Source organism: Salmo salar, chromosome 05 (genome assembly GCF_965601325.2).
Source record: "Salmo salar chromosome 05, fSalSal1, whole genome shotgun sequence".
In the NCBI taxonomy this organism is placed as follows: Eukaryota; Metazoa; Chordata; class Actinopteri; order Salmoniformes; family Salmonidae; genus Salmo; species Salmo salar.
Window position 1 is genome coordinate 77,811,067 of NC_138295.1, and position 18,048 is coordinate 77,829,114.

An 18,048-nucleotide genomic window follows, 5' to 3' on the forward strand; every position below is an offset into this window, starting at 1 on the left:
AGCTGTAGAACTTTTTGAGGATCTGAGGACTCATGCCAAATCTTATGTCTCCTGAACATACTAGTGAGTGAGTGAGCGAGCGCGTGACTGAATAAGACAGTGACTGAGTAAGACAGTGACTGAATAAGACAGTGACTGAGTGAATGAATGAGTGAGTGAGACAGTGCCTGAGTAAGACAGTGACTGATTGAGTCAATGTCTGCTCGCCCGCCTGCCTCTGTTTGTGTCTGTTTATATTCCCATGCAGTATAAACCGGTGTGGTTGTTCAGCTGCCCTCTCAGACCACATTCTGCTACTGAGAATAAACCATGCTGCCTTCACAGCCTTGGCAGTCTGAAACATCTAGAGGAAACAGAGGAATACTGCTAACGAGACAGTGGTCATGAAGGAGGAATACTGCTAACGAGACAATGGTCATGAATGAGGAATACTGCTAACGAGACAGTGGTCATGAAGGAGGAATACTGCTAACGAGACAGCGGTCATGAAGGAGGAATACTGCTAACGAGACAGCGGTCATGAAGGAGGAATACTGCTAACGAGACAGCGGTCATGAAGGAGGAATACTGCTAACGAGACAGCGGTCATGAAGGAGGAATACTGCTAACGAGACAGTGGTCATGAAGGAGGAATACTGCTAACGAGACAGTGGTCATGAAGGAGGAATACTGCTAACGAGACAGTGGTCATGAAGGAGGAATACTGCTAACGAGACAGTGGTCATGAAGGAGGAATACTGCTAACGAGACAGTGGTCATGAAGGAGGAATACTGCTAACGAGACAGTGGTCATGAAGGAGGAATACTGCTAACGAGACAGTGGTCATGAAGGAGGAATACTGCTAACGAGACAGTGGTCATGAAGGAGGAATACTGCTAACGAGACAGTGGTCATGAAGGAGGAATACTGCTAACGAGACAGTGGTCATGAAGGAGGAATACTGCTAACGAGACAGTGGTCATGAAGGAGGAATACTGCTAACGAGACAGTGGTCATGAAGGAGGAATACTGCTAACAAGACAGTGCTCATGAAGGAGGAATATTGCTAATGAGACAGTGGTCATAAAGGAAAGGAGACAAGGAAAGGATACTGTTAGGGACACAGCACACTGTATATGTAAATGAAAGTGTGATACTGATGTCTCTACCGGTGGTGTGATGCTTCTTTGTTCCCTCAGGAAGGAAGTCTCTCAGCTCACGCTTCAGACGGCAGAGCGGAACAGCTACAAGTCTGAGGTAAATGTTTTTAACCCTAATTTTAAAGTCATTTTCAACCTTTTCAAATATTTCTTATAATGCAAATATTGTCTTGTCTAGATCTGCTCTGTTCCAGGGCATCAACATGACACTGAACACACTGACAGATATATAATCAATATGTGGGAGTACCTTTAGACCTATTGACCTGTGCTATTGATAAGTTGATGTTATTTATCTCAGTCAGAGCCCTGAACTGGCCAACCCTCACGTTGCCCCAAGACTCCCTCTGTCTTACCTATCTTTTAGACATCTCCAAAAAGGAACTCCCCTGGGGAAAAGGAGTGTTGAAATTATAGGCTCATATGAGCTGTGTGGAGGTCTCCTAATGCAAGCCTTTGTTGATTCCCCATTACACAGGTAACCCGACTCAGCTTGGTCTCCGCTCATGTAATCTAACATTCTCACTCTGTACAGTTAGAGTTATACATCCCATGTTGTTTCACCTGGAAAGGTTACCTAGGGTGGGCTGAGAAGGGTTAGGCTCTCTCTCGCTCTCTCCCTTTCCCTCTCTCCTTCTCTCTTTTCTTCTCTCAGTTTCACATCATTATCAGAACCCTGTCCCTTCTTCCTCTGGCTGTGGTGATGTCACAGTAGGACACAGAGAGATTGATTTTGATGTGTGTGTGTGTGTGTGTGTGTGTTGTACAGCGTCACATCTCATGTAGTGTAGTTGTAAATCTACTGACGACTTCAGGGTCAACTGATCAATACAAAATGGCAGCATGTGTTTGTACTGTATGTGTGTGTGGAAGGGGATGATACATATGCATGTGTACATACAGTATAAGTGCGTGTGTGTGTGCGTGGTCAGAAGGTGACACACTGAGCGAGTCTGGAATGCCGTCCTGTGAGCAAGAAGGAAGGAGGGAGTAACAATGGAAGAGGGAGGAGAGAGAGAGAGAGGGGGGTAAACCAGTGGGGTAGGTTTGTGTTACTGTATAGATACATAATGCAAAGATGACAGAGAACGCACACACAGAGAGAGAGAGCTGGGAGAGGGAGCTGGGAGGAGGAGGATGAGGATGATGGTAACAGTACTCTCTCCCACTACTACCCCAAAACACAGCTTCTGATTGGATCAGCTTGGACTCCTAAGTTTCTCTGAAGGTAAGGTGTGTTTCTGTGTCTTTGTTTAATTTGGCTTTAGAGTGAATGGGGCCATGTTGTTGCCAACGGATACGCAGGTGGGAGGCTTTGAGAGCTGGGAGAACAGGTGTTTCTGTAAACGGACACTGGGACTTACCTGAGTCAAAAAAGAACTGGTACACACATAGAAAAACACACATTACCATCCATATGGAATTAATACACGCTCATGGATTTAGTCTTCTTGTTGATAGGTGTTATTTATTCATTTTTGGGATCTTCAAACTTTCTTATACACTGCTCAAAAAAATAAAGGGAACACTTAAACAACACATCCTAGATCTGATTGAAAGAAATAATCTTATTAAATACTTTTTTCTTTACATAGTTGAATGTGCTGACAACAAAATCACACAAAAATAATCAATGGAAATCCAATTTATCAACCCATGGAGGTCTGTATTTGGAGTCACACTCAAAATTAAAGTGGAAAACCACACTACAGGCTGATCCAACTTTGATGTAATGTCCTTAAAACAAGTCAAAATGAGGCTCAGTAGTGTGTGTGGCCTCCACATGCCTGTATGACCTCCCTACAATGCCTGGGCATGCTCCTGATGAGGTGGCGGATGGTCTCCTGAGGGATCCGCCAACTCCTGGACAGTCTGTGGTGCAACGTGGCGTTGGTGGATGGAGCGAGACATGATGTCCCGGATGTGCTCAATTGGATTCAGGTCTGGGGAACGGGCGGGCCAGTCCATAGCATCAATGCCTTCCTCTCGCAGGAACTGCTGACACACTCCAGCCACATGAGGTCTAGCATTGTCTTGCATTAGGAGGAACCCAGGGCCAACCGCACCAGCATATGGTCTCACAAGGGGTCTGAGGATCTCATCTCGGTACCTAATGGCAGTCAGGCTACCTCTGGCGAGCACATGGAGGGCTGTGCGGCCCCCCAAAGAAATGCCACCCCACACCATGACTGACCCACCGCCAAACCGGTCATGCTGGAGGATGTTGCAGGCAGCAGAACGTTCTCCACGGCGTCTCCAGACTCCATCACGTCTGTCACGTGCTCAGTGTGAACCTGCTTTCATCTGTGAAGAGCACAGGGCGCCAGTGGCGAATTTGCCAATCTTGGTGTTCTCTGGCAAATGCCAAACATCCTGCACGGTGTTTGGCTGTAAGCACAACCCCCACCTGTGGACGTCGGGCCCTCATACCACCCTCATGGAGTCTGTTTCTGACCTTTTGAGCAGACACATGCACATGTGGCCTGCTGGAGGTCATTTTGCAGGGCTCTGGCAGTGCTCCTCCTGCTCCTCCTTGCACAAAGGCGGAGGTAGCGGTCCTGCTGCTGGGTTGTTGCCCTCCTACGGCCTCCTCCACGTCTCCTGATGTACTGGCCTGTCTCCTGGTAGCGCCTCCATGCTCTGGACACTACGCTGACAGACGCAGCAAACCTTCTTGCCACAGCTCGCATTGATGTGCCATCCTGGATGAGCTGCACTACCTGAGCCACTTGTGTGGGTTGTAGACTCCGTCTCATGCTACCACTAGAGTGAAAGCACCGCCAGCATTCAAAAGTGACCAAAACATCAGCCAGGAAGCATAGGAACTGAGAAGTGGTCTGTGGTCTCCACCTGCAGAACCACTCCTTTATTGGGGGTGTCTTGCTTATTGCCTATAATTTCCACCTGTTGTCTATTCCATTTGCACAACAGCATGTGAAATTTATTGTCAATCAGTGTTGCTTCCTAAGTGGACAGTTTGATTTCACAGAAGTGTGATTGACTTGGAGTTACATTGTGTTGTTTAAGTGTTCCCTTTATTTTTTTGAGCAGTGTATAATGATATATCATGTAGCTTAGTTGTACTGTGATGTTTTCATCTGTTTACTTTTGGCTGGGATGGTGACAGTTATTCTGTTCACGGATATGACAGCAGTCTGCACTCATTCGACAGTTAGCTTTGCATAAAATTAAATATTTGACAGTGGGAGGTTATATGTCAATCCGTAGGTGAATGACTGGATAACAAGTCAAGAACCCATAACTGAAGCGATGCTTCACTCAAACTTTCACTGGTTGTGAGTACTGTAGTAGATAGTGAGTAAGATATCTTGTACTGAGTAGAGTATGTTGTACTGAGTAGAGTATCTTGCACTGAGTAAAGTATCTTGCACTGAGTAAAGTATCTTGCACTGAGTAAAGTATCTTGCACTGAGTAAAGTATCTTGCACTGAGTAAAGTATCTTGCACTGAGTAGAATAAAAAGGTGCCATCTACAACCAAAAAGGGTTGTCCACATAGGAAACCCCTTTGGATAACCTTTTTTGGTTCCAGTTAGAACCCTTTTGGTTCCAGGTAGAACACTTTTGGGTTCCATGTAGAACCCTCTGTAACCCTTTCTACAGAGGGTTCTACAAAAGGTTTATACCTGGAACCAAAAACGGTCTACCTGGAACAAAAAAGTGTTATCCTATTGGGACAGCTGAAGAACCCCTTTTCTAAGAGTTTACTGAGTATAGTATCTTGTACTGACAGTAGAGTAACTTGTACTGACAGTAGAGTATCTTGTGCTGGCAGGAGAGTAGGTTATCTTGTGCTGGCAGGAGAGTGTCTTGTGCTGGCAGGAGAGTGTCTTGTGCTGAGAGTAGAGTGTCTTGTGCTGAGAGTAGAGTGTCTTGTGCTGAGAGTAGAGTGTCTTGTGCTGAGAGTAGAGTGTCTTGTGCTGAGAGTATGTTGTACAGACAGGAGACTGTGTTGTACAGACAGGAGAGTGTGTTGTACAGACAGGAGAGTGTGTTGTACAGACAGGAGAGTGTGTTGTACAGACAGGAGAGTGTGTTGTACAGACAGGAGAGTGTGTTGTACAGACAGGAGAGTGTGTTGTACAGACAGGAGAGTGTGTTGTACAGACAGGAGAGTATGTTGTACAGACAGGAGAGTGTGTTGTTCTAACATGCCCAGATGCCCTTCATTTGCGTGAAGAAAAGACGTAAGAGGACGCAGATCAGGCTGCCTTTTGAGAATCCGTAGGCAAGCGAGTTAACTTCCACTGCCATCAGTTCTACTTGCTAACATGCAATCATTGGAAAATAAAATTGATGACCTACAATTACGATTATCCTACCAACGGGACATTAAGAACTGTAATATCTTGTGTTTCACCGAGTTGTGGCTGAACGACGACACAGATAATATAGAGCTGGAGGGATTTTCAATGCACCGGCAGAACAGAGAAGCGATGTCTGGTAAGACGAGGGGTGGGGGTGTGTGTCTTTTTGTCAATAACAACTGGTGCGCGATGTCTAATATTAAAGAAGTCTTGAGGTATTGCTCACCTGAGGTAGAGTACCTTATGATAAGCTGTAGACCACACTATCTACCAAGAGAGTTCTCATCTATATTATTCGTAGCTGTCTATTTACCACCGCACTCAACCAACTCTATAAGGCCATAAGCAAACAAGAAAATGCTCACCCAGAAGCGGCGCTCCTAGTGGCCGGGAACTTTAATGCAGGCAAACTTAAATCAGTTTGACCAACTTTTTACCAGCATGTCACATGTGTAACCAGAGGAAAAAACCTCTAGACCACCTTTACTCCACACACAGAGATGCATACAAGGCTCTCCCCCGCCCTGCATTTGGCAAATATGTCCATAATTCTATCCTCCTGATTCCTGCTTACAAGCAAAAACTAAAGCAGGAAGTACCAGTGACTCACTCAATACGGAAGTGGTCAGATGACGGGGATGCTACGCTACAGGACTGTTTTGCTAGCACATACTGGAATATGTTCCGGGATTCATTCAATGGCATTGAGGAGTATACCACCTCAGTCATCGGCTTCATCAATAAGTGCATCAACGACGTCGTCCCCACAATCGACCGTACGTACATATCCAACCATGGATTACAGGCAACATCCGCATTGAGCTAAAGGCTAGAGCTGCCGCTTTCAAGAAGCGGGACACTAATCCGGATGCCTATAAGAAATCTGGCTATGCCCTAAAACGAACCATCAAACAAGCAAAGCATCAATACAGGATTTATATTGAGTCCTACTACACCGGCTCTGATGCTCGTCGGATGAGGCAAGGCTTGAAAACTATTACGGACTACAAAGGGAAATCCAGATGCGAGCTGTCCAGTGACGCGAGCCTACCAGACGAGCTAAATGCCTTTTATGCTCGCTTCGAGGCAAGCAACATTGAACCATGTACAAGAGCACCAGCTGTTCTAGATGACTGTGTGATAACGCTCTCGGTAGCCGACGTGAGCAAGACCTTAAACCGGTCAACATTCACAAAGCTGTGGGGCCAGATGGATTACCAGGATGTGTACTCAAAGCATGAGCGGACCAACTGGCAAGTGTCTTCACTGACATTTTCAACTTCTCCCTGACTGAGTCTGTAATACCTACATGTTTCAAGCAGACCACCATAGTCCCTGTGCCCAAGGAAGCGAAGGTAACCCGCATAAATGATTACTGCCCCGTAGCACTCACGTCGGTAGCCATGAAGTGCTTTGAAAGGCTGATCTTGACTCACATCAACAGCATCCTCCCGGATACCCTAGACCCACTTCAATTCGCATACCGCCCCAACAGATCCACAGATGATGCAATCTCAATCACACTCCACACTGTCCTTTCCCACCTGGACAAAAGGAACACCTATGTGAGAATGCTGTTCATTGACTACAGCTCAGTGTTCAACACCATAGTGCCCACGAAGCTCAGGACCCTGGGACTTAACACCTCCCTCTGCAACTTAACACCTCCCTCCCAGGTGGTAAGGGTAGGCAACAACACGTCTGCCACGCTGATTCTCAACACTGGGGCCCCTCAGGGGTGTGTACTTAGTCTCCTCCTGTTCACCCACGACTGCGTGGCCAAACACGACTCCATAACCATCATTAAGTTTGCTGACGACACAACAGTGGTAGGCCTGATCACCGACAATGATGAGACAGCCTAAAGGGAGGAGGTCAGAGAACTGGCAGTGCGGTGCTAGGACAACAACCTTTCCCTCAGTGTGAGCAAGACAAAGGAGATGATCGTGGACTACAGGAAAAGGCGGCCGAACAGGCCCCATTAACATCAACGGGGCTGTAGTGGAGCGGGTTGAGAGTTTCAAGTTTCTTGGTGTCCACATCACCAACGATCTATCATGGTCAAAACACACCAAGACAGTTTTGAAGAGGGCACGGCAAAACCTTTTCCCCCTCAGGAGACTGAAAATATTTGTCATGGGTCCCCAGATCCTCAAATAGTTCTACAGCTGCACCATCGAGAGCATCCTGACCGGTTGCATCACTGCCTAGTATGGCAACTGCTTGGCATCTGACCGTAAGATGCTACAGAGCTTAGTGCGTACGGCCCAGTACGTAACTGGGGCCAAGCTTCCTGCAATCCAGGATCTACTGTATATAATAGATAATAGGCGGTGTCAGAGGAAAGCCCATAAAATTGTCAGAGACTCCAGTCACCCAAGTCATAGACTGTTTTCTCTACTATCGCACGGCAAGCGGTACCAATCAAATGGCCACCGGACTATTACATTGACCCCCCTCCATTTGTTTTGTACACTGCTGCTACTCGCTGTTTATTATCTATGAATAGTCACTTTACCCCTACCTACATGTACAAATGACCTCTAACCTGTACCCCTGCACACTGACTCGGTAACCCCTGTATATAGCCTCGTTATAATTTTTTTTTTTACTTTAGTTTATTTGGTAAATATTTTCTTAACTCTTCTTGAACTGCACTGTTAGTTAAGGGCTTGTAAGTAAGCATTTCACGGTAAGGTCTACACTTGTTGTATTAGGTTGGAACATGCTGATTGCAACACCAGAGTTGAGGGTCTGATTCCCACACGGGCCCCCATATACTGAGTGGCTTGGTATAGAAGTCCATCACCATGCTATTGTTCTAACAGCAGGTCAACAGTACCCTACGGTAGTGACAGTGTAGATATCAGTAGCTCCATCTGAAAGCAGTGCCCATACAAACTGCATGGAAAGCAGTTTCACTCAGTTCCGCTTCTGTTACAATCTTATCTGATCACATTCAACTCTGTTTGACTGAGCCCTTTGTGGAGCACTTTGAATCTCTGTCTGTGTTTTGATTGTTTTATTTGACAAGAGAGTGCATGCATATGCGAGAGAGACAGACAGAGAAAGAGAGAGATTAGGCTGTATCTGTGTAATACATTGTTTCCTAGTGGATTGTTGTCTGATTGGTTTTAGGTTGTCGCCAGTCGACCCAGGACGTGTTTCTAGTGTAAACAGCTGTTAGGACATACCCATTTATATATATATATATATCTCTCTCTCTCTCTCTCTCTCTCTCTCTCTCTCTCTCTCTCTCTCTCTCTCTCTCTCTCTCTCTCTCTCTCTCTCTCTCTCTCTCTCTCTCTCTCTCTCTCTCTCTCTCTCTCTCTCTCTCTCTCTCTCTCTCTCTCTCTCTCTCTCTCTCTCTCTCTCTCTCTCTCTCTCTCTCTCTCTCTCTCTCTCTCTCTCCTCTCTCTCTCTCTCTCTCCTCTCTCTCTCTCTCTCTCTCTCTCTCTCTCTCTCTCTCTCTCTCTCTCTCTCTCTCTCTCTCTCTCTCTCTCTCTCTCTCTCTCTCTCTCTCTCTCTCTCTCTCTCTCTCTCTCTCTCTCTCTCTCTCTCTCTCTCTCTCTCTCTACATTTGACCATACTGTCCAGAATACCGTTACCTCAGCATGCTACCCATTTCATTTCAAAGATGGAATTTTCTCAGTAAAAATATGCAATGTTTTTCATATGTAAATATAACATAAGATAACATATGATATATTTCTTTATGTTTGCAGTGTTGTGAGGCTTGTGTGTGACCGCTCACCCAGGAAAACGTCACTGCTGAGGACCTCTGTTTGACCAGTGGAGCCGACACCACAGAGACACAGAGAGGAAGGGACAGAGAGGGAGGGAAGTAGAACTAACAATCATCTCTGAGTGTGTGGGAGACAGAAATGCAGAGAATCTTCATGGATGGAATCTCAAACCTGTGGATATACAAGTGAGTGTCTGTTGATATCTGGAGCCCCAAACATGAGAAGATTGCAGTTGAACCACTGCTGGGGCAGACAAACACCTTTCCTACCAGGCCTGTGCTGCTGTCGAAGGCTTCTGTGATGATTTGGACCAGTGGTTAAACTCTGCAAAAAGGATTATTGGGATTATTAAACTGTTACCTTTTACTACATACTACATTTGGAATAATTCAACTCGCACTGGACCCATTCCCCAGTGAGGGGAAATACACAACAGGCTCCACAATGGCCACCGGACAGTTGAGCCAGAATGGTGGTGTGAGGGACGTGATCCCAGAGGATGGCAGTGACAGGGGAGGAAACTGTGGCAATGCAGGGAAGTTGGCTGGAGACCGGGGCAGGACAGAGTGGAGAAGGCTAAACCTGCCCAAAAGGAGTAAGAGTTTAGACTGGAGAGGAAGGGGGGCTAGCCCTGGCGAAGGGCTCAGGACTGGTCTGCTGAGGTTTTCTGGGAACCTAGGGGGGTCCACACTTAAACGAGCAGAGAGTTTGGAGAGTAGGGGGGCAGGAGAGAGTAATGTGTTGTCCAGGGTGAAGGCCTTTAACTCAGTTGGACCAGGGGAAGTGATGAGCCCCGTTGGGGGGTCAGGGTGTTCCCTTGGTGAAGGGGTGTCCCCTGTGGGTCTAGAGTATGTGGCTCTATCTCTGGAGAGGGCCAGTGGGGGCCAGTCCCTCCCCACCAGGCTGAGGTCTAGTCCTGGTCCTGGGTCTGGAACCAGAAAACCAGCCTGTGGATCTCTTGGATCCTCCAGGGGTCAGAGTATCTGGGACCGGATACAGAAGCTCTATGGGACTACTGGACCTGATAAAGCTACTAACAGAGATGAGGATGTGAAGGACTCAACCAGAACCAAGCGTCTCTCAGCACCGGTAGGAGACTGGTCTCTATTGGAGAGGGATGTGAAGGACTCAACCAGAACCAAGCGTCTCTCAGCACCGGTAGGAGACTGGTCTCTATTGGAGAGGGATGGAGAGGATACAGCAGCCAATCACAGGAAGTCCACCACAGACTCTGTCTTTGTCTCCCCCCTCTCCTCCCCCTTTTCCTCCCCCCTCAGTGGATTATCCAGGGGGGAGAGGAACGGCCTGCTCTCACACACACCCCTAGTAGAACAGAACACCACACACACACTCCTGGTAGAACAGAACACCACACACACACTCCTGGTAGAACAGAACACCACACACACACCCCTGGTAGAACAGAACACCACACACACACCCCTGGTAGAACAGAACACCACACACACACCCCTGGTAGAACAGAACACCACACACACTGCACACACACCACAGAGACATCAGAATAGTGCCGTCAAGGTGTCTGGTTTCAGCCCCTCAGTATCTCCAGTGTCAGGGTGGACCACACCCACACTCTCATACAAACCCCCACACACACCGTTAGTGGAGGGGTCATCAGTGTGCATTAGGGACCCCTCACTATCCCCTCCATTAGGAGACAAACAGGAGAGAGGGAATAAGGAGGTGACAAACACTGTGGGCAAAAAGAGTGGAAGTGGTGAAGACAGCGAAAAGGAGAGACTAAGGGTGGGGAGCATGGCTCAGGAAAAAGAGAAACGGACTGATGTCGAAGGAAAAGGACACAAGAAAAAGGAGGTGGAGAAGCGAGGGAGAGATAACGCTGAAGTCTCTCTCCCCCAGCACAGACTATCAGTGACACCCACCAGGGACTCTCAGCCTATCACAACATCCGGAGTAGGGGTCACCACAGGGTTAAACCCCCTCCTGACCAATCAGCTTAATGGGAAAACTGACACCTATGACAGGAGCAAGACCCCTGCTAGAGGCATGGCCAGGGAACAGAGCCTGTCAGAAGATGTGTTTGAAGCCAACACCCCACAGAGGATAACATTACAGAACACTGAAAATACCAAGTTACCTGGGAAACTGGTAGTGCCCTCTGCAGCCAGTGTGAGGAACAAGATCCACCAGTTTGAAGCTCTGACACAGACATCGCAGGTCCCAGTGCCCAACTACCTGAAGCCCAGACGGGCTTTCTCTGTCCCGGAGCAGCTCAGTGAGTCTGGAGACGGGGTCAGGAAGAGGGGGTTGGATAGACAGGTAGGCGGGGTGAGGGGAGTATGGGAGAGAGGGAGAGGAGGAGGAGAGGGAGGGATTGTAATTATGGATGGGGTGAGAGGACGAGGAGAAGGGGTAAGGAAGAGTGTGCCAGATAAAGCACTTGGTGGAGGGAGAGGAGGTGAGGTAGTGAGAGAAGAGAGGAAGGCTGATAGAGGGTGGGCGGTGAGGTCTATGTCAGTGGAGGAGGCGAGGCTGGTGAGCAGGGAGAGAGGGGGAGTAGGGGAGAGAGGGGGAGTGGGGGAGAGAGGGGGAGTGGGGGAGAGAGGGGGAGTGGGGGAGAGAGGGGGAGTAGGGGAGAACGGGGGAGTGGGGGAGATAGGCAGAGTGGGTTATAGAGGTTTAGTACAGGGAGTGGGGGAGACAGGAAGAGTGGGGGAGACAGGAAGAGTGGGGGAGACAGGAAGAGTGGGGGAGACAGGAAGAGTGGGGGAGGCAGGAAGAGTGGGGGAGGCAGGAAGAGTGGGGGAGACAGGAAGAGTGGGGGAGACAGGAGGAGTGGGGGAGACAGGAAGAGTGGGGGAGACAGGAGGAGTGGGGGAGGCAGGAAGAGTGGGGGAGGCAGGAAGAGTGGGGGAGACAGGAAGAGTGGGGGAGACAGGAAGAGTGAGGGAGACAGGAGGAGTGGGGGAGGCAGGAAGAGTGGGGGAGACAGGAAGAGTGGGGGAGGCAGGAAGAGTGGGGGAGACAGGAAGAGTGGGGGAGACAGGAAGAGTGGGGGAGACAGGAAGAGTGAGGGAGACAGGAAGAGTGGGGGAGACAGGAAGAGTGGGGGAGACAGGAAGAGTGGGGGAGACAGGAGGAGTGGGGGAGACAGGAAGAGTGGGGGAGACAGGAAGAGTGGGGGAGACAGGAGGAGTGGGGGAGACAGGAAGAGTGGGGGAGACAGGAAGAGTGGGGGAGACAGGAAGAGTGGGGGAGACAGGAAGAGTGGGGGAGAAGGCTGTTGGCTCTGGTACGTTTTCCAAACTCGCGGGTAAACTAGACATCCCTCTGAATGGCAAAACCACCAGAGACACTCTGAGAGACTTTTCCATTGATGAGCCAGACCTCCCCAATCACACAGTCACACCCCAGGACTGGAGTAGGAGAGGCACCAACACAAAGACTACTACAGTCACTGCCAAGGATACTTCATCCTCCCAGCTGTCTAACTCTGTGAACAACTCCAATGATGTTCTAGGTGGCCCTGACCAGTCTAGGAGGCCTCACAGTAGAGACTCACCTAACCTGCCATCTCCAGTGAGCGATGATGACAAGACACCCACCAACACCCCCCAGAACTCCCCCTTCCACCCCCAGAACACACCTCCCACCTCCCCACACCTCCCCACTACTTCCCTGCAGCCTAAACACCAACAGGGTGTAGATTCAGGCCTGGTTGCCCTGAAGAACCCTCCAGTCTCCACACACACAGCCCAGGCTAGGGTCACTACTGACCCTGCTATCCCAGTCTCACCCTCTGGCCTAGAGAGGGATTCCCTGTCCCTTCCCCTCACCTCCTCCTCCCCCAGCAGCCTACCCCTCCTCCCCACTCTGGCTCGATGGAACTCAGAGGAGGGGGGATGGAGTGATGAGGATACTGATGATGAAGGTACAGAGAAGGACGAGGAATCCACCTACGACTCAGACTCTGCAGAATCCTCGGTGACCGTCACCAGCGCCATTAGCCAATCACATCGCAGGAGCTTCTCTCTCAGGTGGGTCACTTCTGTTTTCAACTGATGATGAAAATCCTACGCTGACACAACAAGCACCATGTTTAAAAGTCCATATAGAGCTAGAAAGGTGTGATTATTGTCAGGCTACCTGTTACTTTTTTTATCTAATCATTCAACTTTATCTTTGTTTATTCCCCTACTATGTCTCTCTCCCTCAGTCTGGCAGAGCTGTGTAACTTCGGAGAGGTGGACTATGATCCCCAGTCTTCCTCTGACAGTGAGGAGTGGCCGTCCAGCTGGCCAGCCAGCCGGTCAGCCAGCCGGTCAGCCAGCCTGTCTTCTGACGTGTCGGCCCTGTCCTGTGTGTCTGTCCTGGGCAGTGATGAGTTGAACCGCCTGCTGGACGACGTAAAGGGCCTGGGGGCGACAACGCTGCAGGTACTACAAATCAAATTTATTTATTTTTATATAGCCCTTCGTACATCAGCTGATATCTCAAAGTGCTGTACAGAAACCCAGCCTAAAACCCCAAACAGCAAGCAATGCATGTGAAAGAAGCACGGTGGCTAGGAAAAACTCCCTAGGAAAAACTCCCTAGAAAGGCCAAAAACCTAGGAAGAAACCTGGAGAGGAACCAGACTATGAGGGGTGGCCAGTCCTCTTCTGGCTGTGCCGGGTGGATATTATAACAGAACATGGTCAAGATGTTAAAATGTTCATAAATGACCAGCATGGTCAAATAATAATAATCATAGTAGTTGTCGAGGGTGCAACAAGCACGTCCGGTGAACAGGTCAGGGTTCCATGTCAGTGGATGAGGTGAGGCTGGTGAGCAGGGAGAGAGGGGGAGTAGGGGAGAGAGGGGGAGTGGGGGAGAGAGGGGGAGTGCTGCTCCAGTTGAAACTGGAGCAGCAGCACGGCCAGGTGGACTGGGGACAGCAAGGAGTCATCATGCCATCTCCACTATACAAGACTAAACAACCAGCTAAAACATTACATTAGTGTTATTCCATTCTAATTAGCATTAATAATTGCAGCAGTATTTGTTAATGCTCAGCTGCCATCTTGTGCTGTTGCTGTTCTATCCCACTTCACTATCTCTCCCCGCTCTATAGAACTATGAGGATGTCCAGGTGGTGGTTCTCCATAAGGATGTTGGTGTGGGACTGGGCTTCACCATGGCAGGAGGAGTGGACCAGAACAAACCTGTCACTGTGAGTACTGCTCAACCAGTACCAATGCTTCCATGTTTCTGTGACCGACTCAGGTCGCCCACACAATTCAAGACCACATTAGCCCACTGATCTAAAGCCTAGGCATCATGTTTTTTCACTTCCTGGTCAACTCTGACCTCTGGTGTTTGTCTTGCAGGTCCATAAGGTGTTCCCGGCAGGGGTGGCTGCTAAGGAGGGATCCATCCAGGAGGGAGACAAGGTCCTGTCAATCAACGGCACAGCGCTGTGTGGCTCCTCCCACTGGGAGGTGCTGAGGACACTAAGGAGGGCACGGACTCAGGGGATGGGCGTGGTTGTCTTGAGGAGAGGGGGGGTAACAGAACCCCGTAAGGGAGGAACAGTGACTGACAGTCGGGGAGGGACACAGACAGAGCCTGCTAACACTGGTGAGATGGATCAGCTGGTTGGAGCGTTGCAGTAGCACTTTTTAGAACTGTGGTGAAACTTATCAAAAGCAGAACGACATTGATCAATGTTCCAAAGTCATTTCACAGCTTCTCTCTTATCACCCTGAACCTGTTGTTTTTCCACAGCTTCTCTCTTATCACCCTGAACCTGTTGTTTTTCCACAGCTTCTCTCTTATCACCCTGAACCTGTTGTTTTTCCACAGCTTCTCTCTTATCACCCTGAACCTGTTGTTTTTCCACAGCTTCTCTCTTATCACCCTGAACCTGTTGTTTTTCCACAGCTTCTCTCTTATCACCCTGAACCTGTTGTTTTTCCACAGCTTCTCTCTTATCACCCTGAACCTGTTGTTTTTCCACAGCTTCTCTCTTATCACCCTGAACCTGTTGTTTTTCCACAGCTTCTCTCTTATCACCCTGAACCTGTTGTTTTTCCACAGCTTCTCTCTTATCACCCTGAACCTGTTGTTTTTCCACAGCTTCTCTCTTATCACCCTGAACCTGTTGTTTTGACAGAGAACGTAGGCAAATGTGTGGGAGTAATTTTGACCGTGTGTGTGTCCTGTGTGTCAGGTCAGAGGGTGTGTGTGAGGCTGGAGAAGCACAGCAGAGACCTGGGCTTCAGTCTGGAGGGAGGAGTGGGTTCCAGCCTGGGAGACAAACCACTCACCGTACAGAAACTCTTCCTGGGTGAGAGGTCAACCTACCTACAAAATATAATAGTATTAATGAACGTTACTTGATCATCTATTTTATTCCTTTTACTGTTTCCTCCCTATTGAAAAAATGACATTCTGCTTTCATGTTATCATCTTGTGTATATATTCTGTTTTCATGTTATCATCTTGTATATATATATATTCTGTTTTCATGTTATCATCTTGTGTATATATATATTCTGTTTTCATGTTATCATCTTGTATATATATATATTCTGTTTTCATGTTATCATCTTGTGTATATATATATATATTCTGTTTTCATGTTATCATCTTGTATATATATATATTCTGTTTTCATGTTATCATCTTGTGTATATATATATTCTGTTTTCATGTTATCATCTTGTGTATATATATATTCTGTTTTCATGTTATCATCTTGTGTATATATATATTCTGTTTTCATGTTATCATCTTGTGTATATATATATTCTGTTTTCATGTTATCATCTTGTGTATATATATATATATATATTCTGTTTATGTTATCATCTTGTGTATATATATATTCTGTTTTCATGTTATCATCTTGTGTATATATATATATATTCTGTTTTCATGTTATCATCTTGTGTATATATATATTCTGTTTTCATGTTATCAACTTGTGTATATATATTCTGTTTTCATGTATTTTTAAGAGGACCATAATGGAAATAAGTTTAACGTTTTTTGTCGTCCTCAATGATTTAAAAACTGCAATAATGCATTGTGTCCACACATATTGTGTTTTTAAATGGCCAAATAAATCAAATACATTTATTGTATATCACCACATGGTAGAGGAGCTGACCTTTCTATTGAGGTCATTCAAATGAAAGTCTCTTTAGTCAGCCGAAACACATGTCAAACTCCAAGCTCAGACCATTGGTTATGAGGTGTCTGATAAAGATATCAAGGTAAACCTCCACTAACAATAAGCCCCTCTTCTCTTTCAGGTGGTCCAGTGAACCAGGTGTCTCCAGGGGACGAGGTGTTGGAGATCGAGGGTGTGAGCTTGGTGGGCCTGAGGAGGCTGGAGGCCTGGACCTTGATCAGAACACTGCCCCCTGGGCCTGTGGATGTGGTACTACACTGTCCTCACAAACCACAGTGACAGGAATGAACATTGACATGCACCCTCGATATGCTTATAACAAAGCACTGAAGCATTGTACTCCTATGTGGTTGAAGTGAGGGTTGCCAATCTGATTTTGGATCTGTGGTTCGGGTCAACTTCTACCTCAAGTGAGAGGGATGATATGTATTGCACCAGTCATACAATAACAAAGCACTGAAGAGACCAGTACACATTGAGGAGAGGGCCTGTCTGTATATAGGCTCAACCCAGGGTATGAAGAGGGAGAGACAGATCAATACAGAGGTCATTTATTTAATTTTGTAGAAATATGCTGTATGTTTCTTTAATACCTAGTCTGCCCATTGTTTTATTTGATGAAATGTAAGGAGTTTGCATATGGCTGTTGTAATATATATTGTGACTAGAACGTTAATAATCATCCTCTGTCTACTTGCTGTTAATAAATCCTACAGTAACCCCATGGTTGAAAACGGTCCCTGTTTAAACACAGTACATGGCGGCAGGTGGCCAAGTGGTTAAGAGCATTAGGCCAGTAATCGACTAGGTGTAAAATATGTTGATGTGCTCTTGAGCAAGGCACTTAACCCTAATTACTCCTGTAACTCACTCTGGATAAGAGCATCTGCTAAACTACTCTAATGTAAATGTACATTGTTTTACTGACAGGGGGCGCTAGAGGATCACATATTATCTGCCCACAGATGTACTCTGTTCTCAGGGATAGGTGTGTGTGAGTACATGTGTGCACATGCAATGAGGCTCTTAGGTGTAGTTTATAGGCCTATATGTGTTTATGAATGTCTCAGTGACACATCGCGTTCCAATTACACTGATTAATGTCACTGATTAACGTCACTGATTAATTAGCAACAGGTCAGGTCAGAAGACACTGCTCTTGGTGGGATGGGTTCTCATTGGATGGGTCTCCCTCTCTGACACCTGGCCATGTGATAAGATGGCATTAGGCAATAGCCGATGTAAGACTAAGCTTAGCTTTTTCTGCCTTTAACAAGAGAATAACGCCAAGTCATTCTTTACTGCTCCCCACTGTGACCTTTAGTGAGCTAGTGATACTTCATAACATTTCAACCAAGCTGCGTTTCATTAGCATTTGTCTTCCCTGCATCATTATCGGTACTGTCTTTTTATTATCCTGAGGGTTTCATCAGGGCCTGTTCAGGAGAAGTGACTTTTCATAACGTTCAGATAGAAATGTATTTTCTAGAGCAGACACATGGGTCTGTCATGTAGAATATAGAGTTGTGCCAGCTCTAAGCACATTTTTGCTTCTTTACTTTACCTGAAATTGAAGGGCAGTTCACTTGCCTTCCTCAGTTGTGTTTGTTCGCTCTTTCATTTTTCTCTGTGATTTATTAATTACAGTAGATTACTCAACACTGTTACAAGAGTGG

The 18,048-nt window shown here is 47.2% G+C and overlaps 2 protein-coding genes across 2 annotated transcripts in view; one reads left to right on the forward strand and one right to left on the reverse strand.

Annotated features, from left to right (window-relative positions):
- The window catches only part of LOC106575396 (lipid transport auxiliary protein 1), a 41,571-nt gene that overhangs the window by 11,685 nt on the left and 11,838 nt on the right, over positions 1–18,048 (reverse strand). The window lies entirely within an intron of this gene.
- Positions 1,332–17,096, forward strand: LOC106595411 (uncharacterized). Its single transcript, XM_082974950.1, has 8 exons — positions 1,332–2,368; positions 9,193–11,872; positions 12,386–13,232; positions 13,412–13,631; positions 14,309–14,407; positions 14,565–14,814; positions 15,407–15,523; positions 16,494–17,096. Exons 2-8 carry the CDS (start codon positions 9,658–9,660, stop codon positions 16,649–16,651), a joined length of 3,906 nt encoding a protein of 1,301 aa, XP_082831076.1. The 5' UTR covers positions 1,332–2,368; positions 9,193–9,657; the 3' UTR covers positions 16,652–17,096.

Excerpts from the sequence above, each read along its gene's own strand:
- LOC106595411 (XM_082974950.1), top strand. The coding sequence starts at position 9,658 with ATGGCCACCGGACAGTTGAGCCAGAATGGTGGTGTGAGGGACGTGATC. Across the intron at positions 14,408-14,564 it reads ACCAGAACAAACCTGTCACT|GTCCATAAGGTGTTCCCGGC; the intron begins GTGAGTACTGCT and ends TTTGTCTTGCAG. Across the intron at positions 15,524-16,493 it reads CGTACAGAAACTCTTCCTGG|GTGGTCCAGTGAACCAGGTG; the intron begins GTGAGAGGTCAA and ends CTTCTCTTTCAG.